The sequence below is a fragment of the Arabidopsis lyrata genome (assembly GCF_000004255.2).
Source record: "Arabidopsis lyrata subsp. lyrata unplaced genomic scaffold ARALYscaffold_1, whole genome shotgun sequence".
Lineage (NCBI taxonomy): Eukaryota > Viridiplantae > Streptophyta > Magnoliopsida > Brassicales > Brassicaceae > Arabidopsis > Arabidopsis lyrata.
The window spans coordinates 31,406,645-31,423,065 of NW_003302555.1; the positions used below are offsets into that span (position 1 = coordinate 31,406,645).

General features: G+C 32.2%; 2 protein-coding genes across 2 annotated transcripts; one reads left to right on the top strand and one right to left on the bottom strand.

The window, feature by feature from the left end:
• Nucleotides 1–5,898: 5,898 nt before the first annotated feature.
• LOC9327992 (proline-rich protein 1) lies at nt 5,899–8,632 on the top strand. The gene is made up of 2 exons (XM_002891884.2): nt 5,899–7,531; nt 7,734–8,632. Exons 1-2 carry the CDS (start codon nt 6,841–6,843, stop codon nt 8,045–8,047), a joined length of 1,005 nt encoding a protein of 334 aa, XP_002891930.1. The 5' UTR covers nt 5,899–6,840; the 3' UTR covers nt 8,048–8,632.
• Nucleotides 8,633–8,978: 346 nt separating this feature from the next.
• On the bottom strand, nt 8,979–10,697 carry LOC9327993. The gene is made up of 2 exons (XM_021015202.1): nt 9,881–10,697; nt 8,979–9,516 (listed from the first exon to the last, which is right to left on the bottom strand). Exons 1-2 carry the CDS (start codon nt 10,070–10,072, stop codon nt 9,163–9,165), a joined length of 546 nt encoding a protein of 181 aa, XP_020870861.1. The 5' UTR covers nt 10,073–10,697; the 3' UTR covers nt 8,979–9,162.
• Nucleotides 10,698–16,421: the final 5,724 nt, after the last annotated feature.

Here is a 16,421-nt window from a genome sequence, read left to right on the forward strand (position 1 = left end):
CTTGTTATTGGTGTTCTCGTCATTATTGTTTGAGATAGTTGATTGCAGAGCCCTACGATCGAAGCCGTTCAGAGATATTAACGGTCATGATCAAACAAAGCCATTCAGAGACTTTTAATTTTAAAAAAAAAAAAACATTCACGGTCCAATGACATTCTGCCACATCACACGATACTGAGTATCACAAGTATCAGTGGAGTGATACTCATCAGACTAGTATCAGGCCCAATTATATGGTTTGGTCTATTAAAAAATTGTTTTTGGGTTAATGATACCAAGAAAAAATCACCAATGTACATGGTCTAAGAGGCACCTTAAATAACAAAAGAGTAAACAAAAACCATAAAGCATAAGAAAAGGAAAACCAAAACATGAAGCTTAAAGCCCAAGTAATAATTAAAAGCGTAAATAAAAAACAGAGCCCATGTAAATAAAACAAAACATTGTGGAAGCCCATTGGCCCATTGGTTGATCAAGAGTTGATTAATGCTTCTACACCAAGAGGTCTGGGGTTCGAGTCCCAGATATTACGATTTATTAACAAATTTGCAGATTAATGGGGGCAAGTGTGCAAGAGATCTTCAGCGATGTACAATTATAGCCGTTCGCTAGGATTCTACGAAGAGAAGGAAGTGTCGCCAGGTCGTGGATCATTGAAGGGTATTCATCAAGATCACGAAGAAGAAAGTGTAGTCTGTCGTGAATCTAGTAAGGGTCGGAAGGAATTGTCAGTTGTAGAATCGTCTATGTAATAGTTCTCATAATTTGCAATTAATAATAAATCTAGACGACCAAAAAAAAAAAAAAAAAAACAGATTCGGTGGTTGAGAAAAGCTCGAATTATTTCTTCAGAAAATCATCATCTCCTCCACCAGCAGCAGCTGGACTGAACTCGATTATGCAGCGTCGTCGTAACTGATTCATAAAAAGCACCTGAAGATGATATCTGAAGCCAAGTAAAGCGAAGACTCTAAGATTGTGAATCTTTTCAAAACCTTTTTTTTCGATGAAAAACAAAAACATCAGCAAAAAATACTCTAAACCAAGTTCGTCTCGTCCCCTTTTTTCTTTTTCATTTTTCCACTCAAAAACATAACGACGAAGAAGCATTTTTTTATTTTTTATTTTTTTTCTCTCTGCATCTGCAAACGACGTTCAATATTTTTGTTTTTTTTCGGCTAAATTCTCGTAACTAATCTTAAATTTTCTATATTTAATCTTTCATTCCTGAAAGAGACTCATATCTTCTTCTTTTTGTCAACTTCTCTCCAAAGCTATGAGCGATCCATATCGTCACAATCTTCTCTGCAGCTGCAGTCGTAATATTTCACAGACCATAGACACTGTATTGATACTTTCTACACAAAAACTCATGATTCTCTGAAGCTTATTGTTACCTACTTTTTCTCATATCATGCGATTGTTGTTCTTCACTTTCAGATAAAGAACATAATCGAGACATGTATTCAAAAGTACATGAGTTTGGAAGAAACGGTGATATATCTGCATGACAATCACAATATTAGTCATCATCTCACCAAACCAAGTATATAATCTCTGTTTCTATTTGAATCGATTTTGTGCTTGTTTATAAACAATTGAATTTTTGTTTCTTTTATTAGTATGTGAACAGATTTAGAAAGAGAGTCCAGAGTTTTTCAACAAGTACCACTTAAAACGGGAATTAGCGCGTTATATAACGATGTGTAACAGTTTTCTTGGAAAGCAAGTTTCTCTGATAGTCGAGCATGGAGCTCTTGATATCAATTATGCACCATGTACGTAACAAGGACTAAAATCTTCTTATGGATTATTTACTGATCGATTTTGTGAACTGCTTCAGTTATTGTTTGTGTCTTTAGCTACACTCAAGAATTTTCTTCGTCAAGATCCTGAAGGAGCTCATCTCTTGGAGAAACTAGCTAATACACCTTGTAAATCTTTCTACCGAAGATATCTCTAAAGTTCAATAATTTTTTGAAAATTGGGTGTGTTTTGTTTGATAACTCTTTGCATTATGTAGCGAATAGGTCAGACGTGAGTCCTTCAAGCTTGGCATTGGATGATACAAATGGTCCAACAGGTAAAATCCGATATACATAAATGGTACTAGAGTCATGCTCGAAAACTCCATTTCTTGCACTTTTGACATCTAAGAATTCTTTAAGTTTTTCTGTTTTGTAGTAAACTAGTGGCAGATTCCTAATGATCAGCAAAATCAGTTTCATCATTATCAATAGTCTACTACAACTAATCATCTACAATGTAAAGAAAATACTCAAACCTTTCTCTCTTTCTAAGTATTGAGTTTGTTTTGTTTGATATCTATTGCATTTTACAGCTTCTAGGTCAAGATTGCAGATAGACAAAAAACTCGATTTCCTTCACTTTTGACTTCTAAAGCTTCCTTTGATTTCTCTGTCTTGTAGTAAACCGGTTGCCGATTCCTAGTGGTTAGCAAAATCATCTTCATCAAAATCAATGGTCTACACCAAATAATCATGCTTGTAAAGAAAACCCTCAACCTTTCTCTCTTAATCTTTAAATTGTTTATAACACTTCTACTTAAGCATTTTTATGAATAACTCTACTTTCTTTCTCCATAGGTACCAACCTTGGCGCTCCTACCGTTCCACCAGCAGCTAATGATCAATGGTTTACTTATAGTGATCCTGCGTGTAAAGAAGACTCAATCTTTCTTTTTTAATCTCTCATTTGTTTAATGGGTTTATATAGGTATAATGTAGGAGATATGAAAGTGTGTACACCAATAAAGTACTTAGATCATAGTTTAATGGTTATGTTGGTTAAATGGTTCTTTATTACAAAACGTTAGCTAAATGTATAATATCCTAAGGAGTCATAGCTAACAATCAGATCTTTTTGGTATTTTCGTCAACAAATATGGATTGAAGAATGTTGTTTTGGTATGAGATAATCTTGTAGAAATTTTGCACAAAAAAAAAAAAGACACTGTAGAAAATTTCTTGACAAGTGTTAATTGTTAATCAAATAGCATGCTCCATGGATGTTATTTTTCAAAACAGAAAAACTATGTGGAATTTTGCCGAACATATGCAAGAAAGATGAAGTAAATTATTTTAATTCATTTTGTTCAAAATATTGTCATCCTATAATCTACATAGGAATAATCTTTACGGCTACAATGAAGATTGAATGTAAGAGAATCTATGTGTCGCAAGGTTCCTAATTTTTTGATTATAGAAACAAATATATAAGTTATAGTGGGAAAATGTCAGTTATTTTAATTTGATTATTTATTAAGTATTAGATAACTATAACAAATAACTATAACTATATAATAATTGTGAAGCGAGAAATAGTTTTTCGTTAAAAAAGTCAGAAACAGTATCAATAATTTAACAAATGATTTACATATAATTCTGGATTTTATATTAAAGCATATAATATATTACTATTTCCCCTAGTTTGAAGAAATTATATATATCTGTTCATGCCTATAACATGTAAACATATATACATACATAGTTAACATATTTTGTTAACACTAAGTGTACGTGTACACATCTGCATATCAAAAAGATTTATTTCTTTTGCCAAATAAATGATTAGCATTATATATATATAATTTTGGTTTGAAAAATTATGATACCACTTAATGATTTTTTATTTAGTATAAATTCACCATCAACATATTTGTAGACATTTTATTAATTTTTCAATAATAAACTAAATGTATTACTTTATGTTACTAGGAACATAATTGTAAAATAAAGGTATTACTTTATGAATATTGGTTTAGTTTTTGGAAGTCAAAATAGATTAATTGTTCTTATTTAATTTTACAGTCAAAGCATCTTAAGAAACTAGTTTATGTATCAAGTTCTCTATTTGATATTTCAAACAAAAATCTAGGTTCATTTACACGCATTCTCAATTCATGTTGTTTCTTTACATTCTCAATTCATTTTTGTATGAGGTTGATTTGAAAAATATTTAAGCTTTTCGTTCGAATTGATATAACGAAGAGTCTTTGTCTTCGGTCTTATATTATAAGTGAGCATTTGTCTTGGGTTTGTCTTATAATATGAGGCCCATGATTTTTCAAAATATGAACTGGATATTAAAAGTGATGTGCCTTCTGTGAAAAGTTGGAAAATAAAGGAGATGGTTTATTTGGACAAAAAAAAGGATGGTTGCTCTTAAGAAAAAGGATACATAGAAGTACAAGTTTTTGTCAATTTTAATGCAGAAGATTATATTAGTAGGTATAAGAAATATTATTTAACATTTCTTTTCCCTATTATATGGTCTTATAGTTATCCGTTTTCTATAAAATATTGTTATTATTTAATATATGGGTGATTTAAGTGTATAACTAAATCTGATAAACAAATTAAGAATATAGCACCTTAATTTTGAAAACAAAGGAAATAACCATCAGACATTGTAAAATGACAAAACAATCCATATGTGTAGTACACGTGTGATAGGTGCTAGAGAAGGTGAATTTAAGTTTCATTTTGTTATTTAATTTTTCTTTGGTTTGAACTTTGAACAAAAAACGTTTACCCAATTTGTTTTCAGAAAAGTTCTTAAAAATAAATAAATTAAAATTTTCAGTTCTATTAGAAAAAGTTTAGATTTTTTTTCTGAATATATCATAGGGTGAATTTTTCAAAACGGACATAAACATTTTACGTGGTGAATAGTCTTTGTAACAAAAAAACATATGTTATACTATATAGGATCACACAAAATAAATGTTGTACTATACTATTTCTTATAAATTATATTTGAATCAACTTAAACTTAAAAATACTAAACCCTAAATCCAACCGTCTAAACCCAAACCCAAAACATATCTTTTAAAATTGATGATATAAATAAATTTTAAAATTGAAAATAATGAATTTATTTAGAAAAATAGAATAGAACATTGTAGTGTTCTATATAGTACGATGGTGGTAGTAGAGAATACAAAATACTAAATAATTGTATGAGTCATGCGGCATGACAAAGAAGAAACACTATATCTTAAGTGATGCAACATAGAGAACCCAAATTAAAAACCAAGTTAAATGGATATAAAATAATACAACATGAAAAACCTAATTTGCCATGTTAAACAATCATGAATTCAAATTAATATTTGTAAAATATAAATATAAGGTTAAAATATATATATATATAGGTTAAGTTTATAAAAGATAAAAAGAAAACAATTGAAAAGAATTTATTTTTCATTAAGTTACAATACTATTCCATTTGAAACAAATCTATTCCATTTGAAACAAGTCTATTCCATTTTCATCTTCCCCTCTGTCTCTCTTTATCTCTCCTTCATTCCTATCCATCTCTATATTGCTTAGATATTTATCTACACCCCTTATACTTTTTGCTGCAATAGGGAATTGAACTTTCTTTTCGAGGATTACTTGCCATGACTCACAGGTTCGAAGGTCATGGAGCGGGCCGAGACAGTGGGTTAACTCGTCCACCAAATCAAATCGTTTTAATGGTATACTCCGCGATGGCTGTGACTTCTACATCCACACAAAGTGGCAATCGGATAAGATTTTACAACATCGGAATAGGACGATCGAACCTTTACCGATGATTACATCATCATCTCCTTAAGGAAGAGGACTTATATAGACGATTATATTGGTGTCGTTGTTGACTGTTTTTTGGCGATGACGGAGAGAGATATGGCGGTCGTGAAATAAGTTGCAGAAAAAAAAATAGGAAGAGAAAAGAGATGATAGTTTGAGGTTAAAGACATGATGTGTTAGGTACGTGTATTACAACAAGGGTAAATATGTATATATTACACAATGTATGCCAAATATTATAGCCCAATTTTTTTATGGTTATTTGTTGAATTATTAAATTTTTGATGGTTATAGGCTCAAATTTTCCTTAATATATTTGGTGACCAATTAAATTGGAAATAAAGGAGTTAATTCCTATTAAATCTCTACTTTGATGGACGGTTGAGATTAACCCTAAGGAAACTCTAATGAGTAATAGGTCCTCTCTCCACCTATAAATATATACCTTTAGACCATCATAAAAGTATCATAAAACACAACACGTTAAAAGCTAAGTTTATAGGCAAGGTGAGAGAAACATAATCTCCTAACCTAAAAGTTCAAGAATACCGTTTAGGAAGAAATCTCTGCGACAATAAATGGAGATAATCCGATAAACCTCGTAATGATTCTATTATGTGATTAACTTAGATATTTAAAGATCTTAGGGTTCATGTATAATTAACTTACAGTAGGATTTACTGTAGACCGGCTAAGAGCATAAGCACATCAAACCATTGCTGAGAATCTCATATTGTTAAATCACTATTTTTAGGAGAACATTTTCAAAAAAAAAAAAAAAAATTAAATTAAGCAAAAAGCCCAATATTTTAGTTGTGTGTAGGACATCTAAGAAAATTTGGAAAGATTTAATTGAACCGGCACAAGATTTAATCAAAATGAACGAAATGTGCTTTATAGTTTTTCTGCCCATATTAATTAATCAATTGGCCGACCAAATTTTCCAACCAGAATTCTCCGATCCTTTGGTCGACGCCGTGTGCATGCATGGTTGTTAATGGCCAAGATGTCTTTTAATCGTGCATCACACTATTACAATCCCAAACATGACTAACCAATTAGTCACCTTTCAAGAAAATATTTCCTATTTTTAATTTTTTATCAATACCCTAACATGTTCTTATATAACCCCATTGATGGAATCGTTTTCCTCATCCCACTTACAAACACAAAGAACACAACAAAAAAAAAAAAAAAACACACGAACTAGGTAAAAGGCATAAGGAAAGCCACACGCTCTGCAATGACGATCACACGCACCTCCTTTGCGATTTGCCTACTCCTCTCTTTGGCCACCATTGCCACTGCTGATTACTACGCCCCCTCATCTCCTCCGGTTTACACTTCACCGGTTAATAAACCCACGCTTCCACCTTCGGTTTACACTCCACCGGTTCAAAAACCTACCCTCCCACCTCCGGTTTACACTCCACCTGCACACAAGCCTACACTCTCACCTCCGGTTTACGCTAAGCCAACTCTACCTCCTCCGGCTTACACTCCACCGGTTTATACTAAGCCAACTCTACAAGCTCCTGTCTACACTCCACCGGTTTACAAGCCTACACTTTCACCTCCTGTTTACACTAAGCCAACTCTCTCACCTCCAGTTTACAAGCCTACACTCCCACCTCCGGTTTTCACTAAGCCAACTCTCTCACCTCCGGTTTACAAGCCTACACTCTCTCCTCCCGTTTACACAAAGCCAACTCTCTCACCTCCGGTTTACAAGCCTACACTCTCACCTCCGGTTTACACTAAGCCAACTCTCCATCCTCCGGTCTACAAAAAGTCTCCAAGCTTTTCTCCTCCACCTCCATATGTACCAAAACCAACCTACACTCCACCCACCAAGCCATACGTCCCTGAGATCATTAAAGCCGTTGATGGCATCATCTTATGCAAAAACGGCTACGAAAGCTACCCAATTCAAGGTATATAATTACATACTAATATAGACTTCATGATTAAAAATCTTTTATAACAATATTTTTGGTTTTATAACCTTGAAATTCGGGGATTACGCGGTTAATAATACTACGACATAAATCATCCCTCTTAAAAAGATTTGTACCGAGTGCATAATGGAAATTACAAATTTCTAATTAGAAAATTTGGTTGATTAATTTCGTGCAGGAGCAAAAGCAAAGATTGTGTGCTCCGAGATGGTATCATACGGGAAGAACAAGAACGAGGTTGTTATCTACAGCAATCCAACTGACTCTAAGGGATATTTCCACGTGGCGTTAACCCATATCAAGAACCTATCTCACTGCCGTGTCAAACTCTACACATCTCCGGTCGAGACTTGCAAGAACCCGACCAATGTCAACAAGGGTCTCACCGGAGTTCTCTTATCGATGTACTCCGACATTAACTTGAAACTCTTTAACGTCGGTCCTTTCTACTTCACCGGTTCCAAGGCTGCTCCCGCCACTCCCAAATACTAACCATCATCACATTATTATATGTGATCGCTATAATCAATTTATTGTTTGAAATTCTTTTTCCTTTGAAAATGTTATTTTTTGTTTCTTCCGATTTCATTTGATTCGTTACATTAGCATGCAATGCGTTCTATCTTTTTGTTTTATAGATTAAAATTATAAAGGGAACAATAATGTTTGATTATTGCGACTGAAATTTATGAAACATATTTAATATTAATGTGTATGTTTTTCGTAGATAAGTTACGCTGGTAACAATATTTTAGTACGTAGTCTCATGCTCCTGTCATTAACTATAGATTGACATGCATGGTACAATTGAATAATTGATTATCTAGGTCAATCTTGGTGCTATCAATATCATGCTATGTATGAGTATTTATATTTTATATAGTATATCTTTAACAATGACTTAGTTTGGCATCGTAAGAATTGTTACTAAACATTAGAGATTAAATATTTATAGGCTTGTAATAAACATTAAAAGTGAAAGAAATATTGAACTTTTTTTCATAGTGCGTGGAGAAAGCAAATTAACCATTCCGTTTAATTAGATTTTGATTTAACGGTTATAATTCCGATTTTATGTGGAAGAACTCTTTTTAGACCTCAAAGGCCGAAACATCCAATAACGAAAAGAATCATTCAATTCATATATAACTTTAGAAAATATCTTTATAATGATCCATGTAACGAGCGGGACGGTAGGCAGAAAGAGAATGTAAAGGCAAAACTACATCGAAGAATTCTAATGGGTTTTTTTTTGTGATTCTTAGGACACTAATTTTATCTCTGTAAAAAAACTTGTGTTAAATTTTGTTCTTTTCCGTTTGTTCAGTCTCTATATTGAAAGAAAAAAGCCTCTCTGTAGTATTTTTCTTCTTCATGATAAAATTCATTTGATTTTTCTTTCTTTGAAATCCGATAAATCTCCTTGGCAGAATTAAGTACTTTTCAAAATTTGCAATAAAAAAGAGGTTGAATATTTTTGTAATTAGATCATATATTTGTCCTTTCCGGACATCCAATAAAATTGGAACGATACACATCATATATTAAAATAGTCTTCAATCATATATTGAGACAAGCATAATGGTATATGTTCTCATCTTTTGTCTTCATCCTCCAACAACTTCGGTGGCTCCAATAGCGAGACGAATGAGCTTATCCATACGCAATGTCATCTCCATGAGACTCTTCGAAGTCAAGTCTTTGTTTTTCCCGATCAATTTCTGCACTAGGGTTGTTTGGTCGAAACAAACCATAGCATCATAGTTAGCGGTTTCTGGAGATATCTTGAGTTCTGAAGCAGCACTCTTGAGAGACATTACTATAAGAAAGTAGGCATCTCGGCACGCCTTGAACTGTTCCTTCAGAGCCGGTACCTTTTCTGCTGCTCTGTCTGCAGATTTCACCAACAACTTGGCATAGGGTATGTCAATGCCGCGGATCACGACTTCCGCAAGTGGGAGCTGTAGATTAAGAGATATAGTTTTTAAACTGGAATGTGCATATTATTGCTAAATATTTGATACTAAGAACGAGTCAAAAACATAATTGCCATTTAAATGTTAAGCTGTGAAAATTGTTTCACAACTTTTTAACATTTCACGACATTCATCATTCATAAATTTGATTTTGCTATATATTATGCACATGTTTACATAAAGATGATACATAAAATATAAGTTCGAAAATTCAATTAACAACCCCTACTTGTAAACGTATGATATAAAACATAAAATTAAAATATGCTATGCAAAAATTAAATATTTTAGTCCAAAAAAAGAAAAAGAAAACTAATTTAAGTTGGATATGTGGGTTTGATATTAATACCAAGCCAGTGGCAGAAGCGGCAAGAGGATATGCGCTCAACGTTTGCAAACAAAAGGCTTTGTCGTCGATGGATGGCATCTCGCATAATTTATCGATGTATTTTGTGGAGTTCAAGGTCGAAGATGAGACTACGAGAAATTGTAACAAAAAAGCCACTTGAAGAACGAAGAAACAATCAGAGAATGAAACCATTTCCTCTACTAATTGTATACAAATTGTGAATTTACTTTTTGATGTTCTTTCATTTACTTTATACCTTGCAAAGCGATTGACAGAAATTTTTGTTTATCATGATTTGTTAGCATCTATAGTAAAGAAAGAAATCTGACCAATATCTATTTTTCCTCATTATTTAGCATCTATAGTAAAGAAACAATTCAGCAAAAAAGTTTCATAATAATTCTCTAAATGGGTTGATAATACTCAAAAAATCAAACTACTATAGGCCCATATATCTTTTCTAAACAAAAAATGTATATATTATTATTTAAGATTTTACCAGCAACCTTTATACAGTGGATTTGAGTTTTTTTTTGTTGGCCATTTGATTTCATTGATAAAGCCCAAAAGGGCAGATTACAGAAGGTCCAACACAGAGGATTACAAACGAAATAACAGCCCATGCCCAAAACTAAATCATACTTTAATAAAAGATAAATATTAATGCGAATATGATTTAGCTGTTGACACGTGTGGAAGACGTGTTCTTCCCAACATTACACGTCAAGTCATCGAGTACCACCGTCAATTTCGTCGAACACCGCTGAAATTCCGATTAGCCACCACCGATCAGCCTTGGAGCGATGAGAATCCTCCTCCCTTATGCCGATCTAAAATCCAAGCCATAAGCGTCGAGAATCTTCCGGATCGAATAAAAAAAACCACTTCGAAATTCTCTGAGCAACACTAACTTCGGAGAAGCCCCACCACTGACCACACCCAAACTCTATGTAGTCTGATCTTTGCTCCTACTTCATGAGCAAAAAGAAGTGACGAAGATATTTCTTTTCTAAAAGATTAGAGGGATCAGATAGAATTTTAAAGAAAACGGAGACATCGACGGGCACAATTGGAAAAGAGATCAATCTTTGCTAGAGCGAGAGACAAAACCAGACGAATTCGGTAGCGAGAATCTGATATAAAGCTGGAAATTATTTAACTCGTACATAGACGAGAGTTAATACAACTCCGGACAAATCCGGAATAAAAAACAGGCCGACAGTAAGCTTCTCCTCTCTGAAATATTTTAGAGAGAGAAGAGAGGAGAAGCCTTAGCTTTTTTACCATGGATTTAATTAACACACCAAAAAGAAATTTCCAAACGGAAAACCTTAGCTATCTCGAATAATTATTAAAAATATAAATATAAAATAACAATTATATAAATAAACAGATCGATAGAAAATGAGTTTGGAGCCGTTTTTCTCTGAAGATTTCTTTCATTGGGAGTTAGATTCAAACGTGATCATGGAGTTCAAGAGGAGAGAAGCCATAAGAAGTTTTGATTGATTTTTTATTATTATTGATTTCGTTATTTTTCATAAATTGTTATTTTCAATTTTATACATTATTAAATAATTATGAGATGTGACTAAGAGTATTTCTAAATTTTCATTATTTGTGAAATTGAGTGTGTAAAATCAATGAAATTTTGCTACTTATATTGAATTTTTTTATTAGGTGGTATATTTTCGGAAAATATATATAATTTGTGTTTTTCTGTTACAGAAAATTTATTTAAGATATTTTTTGGGTTATTTGCCTCAAAAGAAAATATGATAAAACCGGTTATTTGTATATCCAAGGTAAAGCTTATCTTGTATATAGATGTTAAGTATGGGAAAATGTATGTAGAAGAAAGAATTAAGTTTAATATGGCTATAATAGATAAAGCTTAAATTGTATATCGATGTTAAGTATGAGCAAATGAATGTACCAGGAAGAATTAAGTTTAAGGATGGATGGAGCTAGGAGTCATGATGACTTAACTTTATCTAGCTGATCACACTCAATGTTTAGAGCTATGAGTCACTCAGGATGGTCAATTTTTTTATTAGAGTTCATATCATGATGGTTGGACTTATAATGGAATGGCATGTATGTTATAGCTTGTTTTTCATTTTTTTTTTCTTATCAAATTGTTATAGCTTGTTATGATATATGATTGCTAGAAGTATATCACAAAACGGGTTATTTGCATATATTAGGTAAAGTTTATCTTGTATATGATGTTAAGTATAAGATGGGTGGAATTACGAGTCACGATGACTAGATTTTATGTAGGAGTTTAAAGTCAGGATGATCAGGTTCGATGTTTGGATCTATGAGTCACTCATGAAGGTCAAACTTTTTAATAGGCATATATCAAGAACATTGGACTTAGAATGGAATGCCCATGTATGCTATATAGCTTGTCATGCTATATGATTTCTAGAAGTTTGTGTATTTTGATGATAGTTTTATAGCTTTTAAATATGTTCTATGTTTCGGTGGGCAGATTTGATTTTCTCAAAAAGTAATTCGTTACTCACCTTTTTTTTTTCCTTCCTCGAAGTCAACATAAGATATTTAAGTAGCTACACAAGTTTATCTCGCTTTTTTTCCTATGTTCTAGAATATAAATTTCAGAGGGATATTGAAACTACTTTCATAAACCTAAACGTTTATTTCTTACAATCTAATTAGTCAGATTTTGCCGCGAACTAAACTTGGGAGAAACACAATAATTTCTAATTTGAGAAACGCATAAGAACACTATAACTAATCTATCATCTTGCTATGAGACCAAACTTCGGCAAATATAAAATCAAAAAATTTAATCAACATTTTTAGTGGTTAGATTCAGAGCTGCGTGAATGCTAACGGATATCAGAAGCGATTAAAAGGTAAATACCCTAATCCAAATACTAAAACAAAAATGTCTACAATAATAAACATTATTATCGTCAAATAACATAACCAAAGAAAGAAACAAACTAGCAAACAAAATATTGGTTTTTAAACTTTTGTTTTCCCTTGTTCTCCACAAAAAACGTTTCTCACCAATTCTCTTTCGATGAAGAAAATAGCCAAGCCATTCAATCGTTCTTGTGACATACTCGAACGAAAATATGATTTCATCAAAATCAACGTTGAGAAACTTCTTTCAACAGATGGCCATGAAACTAGAATCGTCAACAGTATTTGTTAAGCGATGCATGAGTTTGGAAAAAATTTCAACTACTTTCAAATATTCTAATATTTCAATAGGTCTTTTAGTTTGTTTATGTAAACCTTCTTAGAATTAAGTTCAAAGAAAAGATCGTTTTTAACAACATCTAAATGCTTTCCATGGGTTAAAGAATAATTGGCACAAAAAGACATCAAACTATCATCACTCGCTAATTGCACTTTCCTGAAATCAAACAAAAAAAAATATTTTTACATACCTTTGAAATTACTCAAATTTTGTCTCAAGTGGAGTAGACCTGAAACCTCTCTTCGACTAATAATGTCACACTTCCCTCGACATTCTCTGATTCTTCACCATAATTTTTTTTTTCATATTGTACGAATTCGTCTTAGATCTGATCCGATCTAACTCTCAACTCACTCTTGAATCTCTCTCGATAGATCACTCTCAAACACACTAAAAAAAGAATACGAAAAGACTGTAAAGAACACACGAGACTTTAACAAGTTCAGCTCCAAACCGGAGCCTACGTCTGGCCGGAGATTCTCTCCGGAATTCACTAGATCGGTGTTTCTTTAGTTAGAGCTTTTGAGCTTCCGATTCTGTTACGATTACAACAACTTAAGAAGTGTAAAAGATACTCCCTCTGTATTCGTTTTGTTGTCGTTCTATCTAACTGTAATCACACATATTAAGAAAAAGTGTAAAATGACTTATTTAACCTCACCTAAACAACTACTCCTTTAACTTTTTATTTTGCCGACATAAATTAAAGTTTTGTCTTTGGTACTCCTCCGTAGAGAGCCAGAAAAAATGTTGACCATAGATTTGTCATCTGTTTTCGATTCGTTTTGATTCTTACTTTATCTTCTTCTTCTTCTCTTCTTCTTTTTGAATCTTTATCTTCTCACTTTTTTTTTCACTTTTGGGAAGCTCGAAGAGCTGAGGAGTGAGAGAGAGAGAAGGATCTTTGAAGTCGCCGGAATTGTTAAACCGGAGCTCCGACTATTCAACACAAACCCAAATCAATCTGCGTTTCTTCTCTCTTCGTCTACGATGACCTCGAAGAACAGTGGTTTGTCTGCCGCGCTTGTTTCGAATCTCCAAGATGTGCTTTCGAAAGAGAAAAGTAGGGAACGAGGAAAAAGTTGGGAACGATGGATCGGCGGATTGATTAATTATATCAATTAATTGAGGTTAATTTAGGAATGTTTATGTAAAAGTTGAATTGGGAGGTGTAAACGACATCTAATTATTAACAAAAAAAAAATGTGTAGAACGACAACAAAACGAATACAGAGGGAGTACTGATTAACAATAAAGAGAAAGAGCATTTATAACAGCTTCTAGAACTCCCATCTCGCATGTGTAAGCTCACACGTGCCCGAGTCAAAACTGCTATGACTGAAACCCTCTCCTCTTTCTAGAGTCTTCTCTGTACTTAGTGTAATCTCAGACTTGCTTTATGAGACACAAACCTTCACTTATAAACATATGCATTCCTTTTTTGAGAAATATAAGATCCATCTCCATATATTTTGCAATTTATTAGCATATGCTTTTGCTTTCTCAAAGCCTGAATATCTATATTTTTAAAAATAAGAAACCAACCACTTCAGTTGAGATATATCTACATTAATGTTCATGTTTTTTTTACTATAACTCTTACTCACAATGTTAACAAAATAAGTTTATATCAAATAACTACGGATACCTAGAATTCATAACTTCCAATTCTTTGTGTTTCACTTGTTGCAAGACATTCAGTGTTACTCTGCTCTTTCGTATCATCACTACTTTTAGTAATGTACACTAGCACATTCTTGATTTTAGGAGCCCAAAATCGTATTGTATCAACAATTTCAACATGGCTCTCCCAACGAATAAGAGATAAATGCTTAAGTGTTAACCATCCACGTGATCTTCAAATATTTTATGCCGCTTAATTGATTTTTTTTTTAAAACAAAGCAATAAGTATGCTAAAAATTTTTAAAAAATGAGATTGTCTTTTAATAAGTGGTTGACATATCACAAAGTGCAAGATTCAAATTGTGACAACTACATCTTCAAATTTGGTGATCAGAACTCTTCCAACAAATGTTAAAATTCTCAAATACATAAGCTATCATGTTTTTCAAGATGTTTGTTTAGAATCATTTTTATCATTGGTGTCCAGATACCACCGAATACGGGACAAGTAAGTAGTTGAAAAAACTGATATACGATACCCGATTCTTATTCGCATATGATAAAATTGAAATATATTTTATCTCATCCGAAAGCTAAGAATATTTGTTTTTCTAGAGACAAGTAGGAATCAGATATAAAATAGAGGATGAACATATATTTCTTTATTTTTAAAGGAAAAAAATGTATTACTCTTATTATATTTATTATTGTTTTTAACATAAAAAGTCATTATGAAATGAAACCTCAACATACGAGTCACCTGTAAGACCAAGATTTCTACGGTGTGTTAAAATTTAATAATTTCAATGTATAATGGTAAAAACTAGAAGTAAGATACAACAATCCATAAAGCAAACAATTTTCGACATTCAATTTTCTTTCAAAATGAATTTCAATTTGAAATGTTGCAAAAAAAAAGTCCAACGCAATATGTTAAAATAAATTCCATCAGTCTTTGCCAACAAATTTTTTTTTTTTTGTCATCCGAAATTAGTTAGAGCTCAAAAGAGTAATTCCTAAGTAATGTTGTTTACATAAGTGATATGAAGCGGTTCTGTACGAACTTTTCGTGCCAGATTATCCGCCTTAACATTAGCCCTACGAGAAATTAAAGATAATAAAAAAGATGAAAACTCCTCCTTGCCGACAAATTTTCTTAATTGGAATTTAATTAGATTGATTATATAAGCAATAAATCGGAAATTGTAACAATAAATGACCATATTTTCTTATGTAAGCAAGAAATCTAAGATTTTATCATGTAAGCAGCAATAAAATTTTATTTTCCCTCCATAACTGCAAGATCCAATTTTCTAATCGTCTTGTCACGTGGGAATTGGACATATATTTACATGTATATTGTACTATGGGTGCATTCAAATGAGATGGATTCTTAACACTTGTCATATTTTGAAAACTTTAAAATTGTGGACAGGGCCGGCTCAACACTTTTATGGACCATAAGGCAAAAAAAAATTTGGGCCTTTAGAATTTTTATTTTAGTGTTTTTTTTTTGCTGAAAAAAATATTTGTATATTATTTATTAAAAAATTAATTATTAATACTAAAAACAAGAAATAAAATATTTTACGGGCCCTTCTAAATTTTATTTTTATGTTGTAACTTAATTTTTTAATACTTTTATAAAAATATTTTTTAAAATGGGCTTGTAATTATTG

What these genes read in the sequence shown, in the direction of transcription:
- LOC9327993 (XM_021015202.1), bottom strand. Translation starts at nt 10,072, where the DNA reads ATGGTTTCATTCTCTGATTGTTTCTTCGTTCTTCAAGTGGCTTTTTTG. An exon ending in CCGCTTCTGCCACTGGCTTG is followed by an intron (nt 9,517 to 9,880) that starts GTATTAATATCA and finishes CTTAATCTACAG; the next exon opens with CTCCCACTTGCGGAAGTCGT.
- LOC9327992 (XM_002891884.2), top strand. Translation starts at nt 6,841, where the DNA reads ATGACGATCACACGCACCTCCTTTGCGATTTGCCTACTCCTCTCTTTG. An exon ending in CGAAAGCTACCCAATTCAAG is followed by an intron (nt 7,532 to 7,733) that starts GTATATAATTAC and finishes AATTTCGTGCAG; the next exon opens with GAGCAAAAGCAAAGATTGTG.